General features: G+C 41.6%; 1 protein-coding gene across 1 annotated transcript in view; it reads right to left on the bottom strand.

Annotated features, from left to right (window-relative positions):
- Positions 1-6,434: 6,434 nt before the first annotated feature.
- HOXA5 (homeobox A5) overlaps positions 6,435-6,945 on the bottom strand; it is a 1,638-nt gene continuing 1,127 nt past the window's right edge. The window contains exon 2 of the mRNA XM_009638652.2: positions 6,435-6,685. Coding sequence (XP_009636947.1) covers positions 6,435-6,685 — 251 coding nt within the window. The remainder of the gene's footprint in view (positions 6,686-6,945) is intronic.

Genomic DNA, 6,945 nt, shown 5'->3' with positions numbered 1-6,945 from the left:
CGCCCGGGGGGCTGCTGGGGGGCCAACCCGCGTGTTTACCTGCCGCGGCTGAGCCCGAGATATTCAGACACAAATGTGGCCGATAATTCAAGATGAAATACAACGTGTATTACTCTTGAAAAGAGGAATTTTCTATCCTTTCCTCGGTAATTGAGGTCATTCAGCCAGTAGGGTTCACCTGGAGTCCATACTGTGATACACACGTAACTCAAAGCTATTTTATCTTTTGTGCTGATAGTCAAGATCTCGGCTATAACATTGACATCAAACTCTGTCTGGGCGAATGACTAAGAGTGGTGCAAAACGTAAACTTTTGACCCTCAACTTTTTGACCTGCAGTTGTAACGCCCTTAACCACAAAGATATACAAAAGCTATGCAGCTTCTTTTAGGAGTAAGAGACTCGCACTGTTTGTTTCAATAGTTCTGCCGTTTCCCCCAGCTTTCTAAGGGCTCTTTTTTTTTTTTTTCCTTTTTCCTTCTTCTTGCTGTTGAGAAATCGGATACTTTTGCATTTTTAATTATTGCCCTTTTTTTTTTCTTCCTTTTCTTTAATCTCGCAGCTTTGTAAAGTGCTGTTAAATCAGTTTGCACAGCCTTTCGGCAGCGTTGGAGGGAAGCCTGTTACTCAAAGGCGCTATATGGTTACAATTGCAGGTGAAATGCTGGGTAAGTTCTGGGCGTGAGGTTGGAAGGAACGTAGCGACGAGCGTTGGGGGAAAAGCTGCAGCTCTCTGCTGCGAGGGTCGTAGTCATTTCTCCTTGATTTAAACATAAAGAAACAACTCTAATTGTTTGCGAAGCCTTGTCTAGGCAAACGAGTTGACTGTGAACTTGGTCTAAAGCGAGCTCTGCTGGTGATTCCTAGGGTGTGCAGATTTATCTTTTCTGCATTTACTTAACCTGGCAGTGAACTGCACGGGCTGCCATTTGTTATCCAGAGACAGACTTCACCTCAAGCAAGGACTGTTCCACAAAATTGCAATAATTACCCAATAACCTTCATAGCAAATATTATTATTGAAAAGACATTTTTTGGGGGAGGGGATATAGGAAAGATTCCTTATGCGTGCTATAAGGCGAAATCCTTGCAAATTTTCCACGCTTTCTGTGTCAGATTTGATATTGTTTGTGCGTGTAGCCACAGGAACATGTGACTGCGATGGTCCATGAGTATTTGCCTTCCAGAGAGACATTAGTGAGGATGCTTTAATTTGAAAGGGATAATATTTTCAAAGGTGAACAGGCGGCTGTGGGAGCTGTGTTTTTGCGCTCTGGCTAGCAACTCTAGCAACAAATCGGGGAGATTTTTAAGGGCAGGAAAGAGAAAGAGCTAAGAGAGCAAAGCGACGTCTTAACTTGGCCAGGAGATTTACTTATGTCTGCATTTAATGCGTTAAATCTGTATTTGCGGGGAGGGAAAAGGCATTGCTCCAGTATGCAGGGTTTGAAATCGAAACCTCCTGATCCGCCCCTCATGATCTGTTCCATTCAATTTCCCATGGAGCAGATTGCAAACCCTTCTATTGTCACCCTTCCACAGATACTCACTTATTAAATGTAAGGAAATGGCAGAATAATAATTTCCCCGTAATGTTCTGCAATTAGGGCGTTTGCAGGGCTTAGACAAGGCTGCAGAGCTGTAATTTACGGATGACTTTCCATCGGATTGTTATACTTCTGGTTTAGAGAAAGTTATGCCTTGTGAAGTCACTAGTCACACACATTAAGAGACTTGCCTAATCTTTAATTGGCCTTACGCTTAGACGTGACACGCTGCACGCCGGTATTTCTTGACAAGGCTCAGGCAAACTATATTTCAACGAGCAGAACGCCACTCGCCATGCCTCAAGCCAAACAAACTCGCACGCATTCAGTCCCCCAAACACAGCAGAAAAATAATGCGTGCAGATAAGACCTCTCCCTGCATTCCCAGCGATTATTCTCCATGACATTTTCCCTCGGAAAACAATTAGGAGCTGGGAATATTTTGGTAGAGTTTGGCGGTCTCGGGGTTGTTTGAATTTCAGATTTCGAAGCGGATTGGAAAATCTGAATGCGTTTCTGGATTTGAATGGCTTCAAGTGTGCTGCTTAGGACAGGGCAGGGCCAGAAATATGGAGAAGTTGTCATTTCTAGCTAACTTTCTTTTGTTGTTAGAGGGTTTCTCGCAGTACGAGCGGGTTTACATGCTTGTGGGTTTGGGGATTTTTTTCTTTTCCGTGGTTCTTGAATCTCGGTACACTGCTTTATGTGGAATATGCTCCAGAAGCCACATGCAAAAATGTGAAAATACGTGATAGCGAACCTCTTCACTCTAAGACAATGAAAAATTACGATCCGCGACGATAGCCAGGTTCCTAAAATATCAGTCAAAGGGGTGAGCGTGTGTGTTTGTATATTCACCACCTAATTCGAATAACGCAGGGCTGTTGAGTATTGAGTAATCGCGAACGGTTTGCGTCTACTATCATCCCCGTCCATAAGCGAAGGCGTTTCCTTGGGAAAAGACCCGTATATAAATGAAGCCCAAACTTTTAAAGGATTTTCATGCCTTTGCCTCAAACTATAAAATTTTATGGCATATATAGTATAATATAATATAATACACGCCTATCACATACAACTTTCTGGTATTCCTATTGATGAAAATGTGACAGCTAGTGTGCTATAAAACCTCCAGCTGTTTATTACGGAAATGGTTTTCAAATGTGCATTTGGATATGCACTTTTAAAGCCTTTCCCGGTTTTTTAATATAAAGTATATGCATATGTGTTTGTTTAGTGTTCGTAGGAAGATACACAGACACAAAGGCTTCCGACCCCATTTATCTTATGGAGGGGCTTGACTCTAAATATTAAATATTTGTGAAACTGTGAGATCTTTTGAGCTGAGCCAACCTCATATACTACCGTTTCCTTAACGTTAAAGGCAAATATATTAAAAATAGGAATCAGTCAGCAATGCGCAGAGCTTGCAGAGGTACACAACAACCTTACCCTCCTGTTCCCCTCTGCCTTTCTCTCCTTTTTGCTCGCAGTAGCAGACAGTCTAAACAGCAATATTCAAACGGGATAGCACTGGCGAAATAAAACAAAGCCCATCTCCCAGCTCCCATCAAACCGCCCTGTTCTTTTACAAACCCGACTTTATGACACATGAAGGAAAACAATGTGATCTGCTGAATCCTTGCTACTCCAAACCTGAACAGAGGAAGAGATACGCACAGCTAGTTGGCAGATACATATAGATGTATTTATATATTTATGTGTATTTTTTTTTTTTTTGAGGCAATTCTCAAATCTCTTCCCTAGCCCCTGCCTAGTCCGCCTGCACCCCCCCCGAGATCACTCGCCTAAGTAACAGCTCTGAGGGTAAGGATCAGGCCTTAATGCTACCCAGAGAAAGACAGAGTTCCTTTCACCCTTTCATTCAAGTCCTGGAAATTCAAAGACTAAAGTTAAATCCGGCCATAAAGTTTATTGCTGAGTAATCACACTCTAGTGAGAACAGTCCACTTAAATAAAAAGAATGTTGAAGTAAACACACAGCTGGGGCCTACCCCACAATGGCAGCCAGCAATATAAGGCAGAGAGGGAGAGAGCAGAGCTAGGGGGATATTTACAATCTTCAATAAACCAAGCCCGTATTTCATAATTTGCAGCACTCTAATGACCTGTAGTCTCTTGTATTAATACTACAAGTTACAGTCAATTGGTTCGCTTTTAAAAAAAAAAAAAAAAAAGTCACAGGAACGTATATATGTATACACGCGTGCACACCCCTTGTATACATAAATTCGCTGATATTAGACACACATATGCATGTGCACGGCTTTATACAGGCATATATATTGATTTGTACATGCATGCACACACGCGCATAATTTAAATACATTCATATTTATGCAGTTACATATAGGATCTGGAAAAAGTTACAGCAACGTTATAAATGCTCATCCCCGAAACACACTACGCGCTTGCAGATGGACATATACACATAGCTAAAGCTTTCTGCACAACCCAGTGCAGAAAATAGGAATCTTAAGCGCTCCAGTACAGACTGTGCCATTTTAATACTAGCTCTGATGTGCAACATATTTCACCAATCCAAAGATTATTACCATATCAGCACGCCTCCAACTCTATCATGCCTACAGAAGACGCTGCCCAGATAATATCAAGCCTTATCTATTTTGTTCCCCCCTTTTTTTTAATCGCCTGCAGTAACTACTCTTTGCTAAACAAAACCTCTCCAAACTTGGAGAGCCTATTGGAGCAAAGGAAGTAATTATGTTCTGCGGTAGTCAAAGTGATTAAAGCTAGGCCCCAAAATCCATCTCTGCCAAAGTCGCTTATTGTGGTTTACTTTGATTTGATCGTTAAAATAGAGAGCTAGCTGCTGCGAGTGAAGGGATGGGGGGGGGATTTGCAGCGCAACCTGGATCATTAGTGGTTGATCCTGCCTCTCGGGCTCGGTGGGACCGTCCTGAAAAGACCCAGGCGGGCGGTTTTTTTTGAGAAAGAGAAAGAAAGAGAGAGGCGAGAGGCAGCGAGAGCAAGCGGGAGCCTCGGCTTTCCCCACTGTACAAATAAACTTTAAGGAACTTGTGCACAAAACTTACCTTTGACTTGCAAGGAGCCATTTTTCATACAGTATTGAGAACTTGTGGTTTGGATACTTCTGTCCCTAAACCTGACAATTTGAATGGCCAGGAGGCACACGTAGCCTGCAAAAGAGTCAAATGAAGTCCAGCGTCAGTGAGATTATATGTTATGTGGTATATAATGTTGGATGTCAACTCCCCAAAACCATAAAACTTACTTTAATGGCACCACGTGACTTTTTATAGCCAGTGAGCCTATCTGTCTGTGCTATGGATGATTTTACGATCTAATTCATAGACAAAACCCTATTCATTTGGCACCCAAATGTCATATAGCCGGAACTGGGGCTTATAAAGTTTACTGTTTTATAACTTTTAAGGGAAGGCATCAATGTAACCAGTCAGTAAATGTGCAAATCTTTAGTTGCTCTTAGAAGCTCAGAAGAGTTAACCATTCAAGCTCTGATGGGGTAAGTAACATTACGTTTATAGCAAACTAATTGTAGCGAAGAAAACCAAAAATCTGTAGAGGGTGAAAAGGGGGAATGTGGCTAGCGAGGATTACTAGTAGACGCAGAGGGCTCGGACGTGGCTGTCCTGCAAATATACTTAATGAAATCATAGCAGAAATCCTAGAGCGATGCAAACACGTCTTGGAGTTAGCAGCGTGTTTTAACAAAGCACATGGGTGGGTTGTTGTTTTTTTTTTTTTTTCTTCCAACCATCAGCAAACAGCTAACAGTTGATTCACCCACAAAGGGTGTTGATTGTGGTCCTGCGCTGCAGCTTTCCACCTAGCGAGAAACCATTAAGGAGGAACTTATGGTCAAACTTTCAATTAAAAATACTGGTAGCGGACAATCGCAGCATCTACCATTTCCAACGTGCAGCAGGAGCCAGGTAAAATATTATTACAAACGCTGCACGGGTTAATATTTTTTTTCAGAGGCAAATCAGGAAGCACAACTTCTTGCTTTGCACAGACCAGACCACGAAAACTTTACAATAGAAAGTTTATTTTTTTTTGTTGATTTCCAGTCAGGTTTTTTTTAAAAACAAATACAAAAAAAAAAAAAAAAAAAAAAAAGCTGATCACAGTTTGCTCAAACAGCCAGACTTTGACTATATTTGTAACTTTGTTCACAAAAAACATACATCACAGAAGCTGCGCTTAATAAGAGCCACTTCTAAGAGTTCGTGCAAAGAGTCATATACAAAGGCACAGCAAGGACATACTGCTTGGAATCACAGTTTTCGTCACAGATTCACTATTCACTACACGTAGGACAAGTTCAGTTGATTTCATCATTTCACCTCTACGACAGCATTAATTACACAGGAATTATATAGGTAGTTTGAATAAAAATATTTTTAACAGCTTGGAGCTATACAGACATTAACACTTGACCACACATGCACAGTTAAGCAGGTTGAGTGCAACACATAACATTTGTACTAAACCGGGGGAGGGTTTCTTTCTCTCTCTCTTTTTTTTTACCCTTCTTTTTTTTTTTTGTTCTTTTTTGTTCAGTTTTGTTTTAACAGTTACTTCAAGTAACACAGCTCGCTTCATATAAATAAGTTAAAACATCTATTATTTTTTCAAGACAAAGCCATTCAAGACAAAGAAATGTACGATAAAAGCAGATCTACTTATACACGCGAGAGAATGGTAATAAACAGGCTCATGATTAAAAGATGAATAAGGGCGACAAGAACGGGGTTTCTTCACAGAAGTAACACAAGGAAGTTTTAGAAAGTCAACTTAGTACTGACATGAGACGCAGGGTCAGCTAATACTGCTCAGTACTTTTAATTGATCAAACGCTTAGGGACGGAATGCCCCTCCTGCAGCTGCCATGCTCATACTTTTCAGCTTATTATCCTTTTTCCATTTCATTCTCCTGTTTTGGAACCAGATCTTTATTTGTCTCTCTGAGAGGCAAAGAGCATGTGCTATTTCAATCCTTCTTCTGCGGGTCAGGTATCTATTGAAGTGAAATTCCTTTTCCAGCTCCAAGGTCTGATAGCGGGTGTAAGCAGTCCGAGCCCTTTTCCCTTCTGGTCCCCCTATGTTGTCTGGAAGAGAAAAGTACATGATTTAGATCCCCCCCAGCCACTCGGAGCCTTCGTGTCTCGTTGCAGCTACCCGCGACCAGGACCGTTATTCTCAGTCCTGCTCGGTTTTGTTTCTGGTTTGGATAAACGCTCAACAAGTTTCCCCCTCCAGCCCCTTTTAGGAAAGGCTTGGGGGAGGGGGGTTTGGTGGTCTCGGTAAGTTTTCGCTTGGATTTGGGGGTCGATTTTTTAAATTTTTTCTTTCTTTGGGGGGGGAGGGG

The sequence above is a fragment of the Egretta garzetta genome, unplaced genomic scaffold, assembly GCF_000687185.1.
Source record: "Egretta garzetta isolate BGI_Z169 unplaced genomic scaffold, ASM68718v1 scaffold94, whole genome shotgun sequence".
Lineage (NCBI taxonomy): Eukaryota > Metazoa > Chordata > Aves > Pelecaniformes > Ardeidae > Egretta > Egretta garzetta.
The sequence above is the reverse complement of the archived record's forward strand: the minus strand, read 5'-3'. Positions and strand labels throughout refer to the sequence as shown.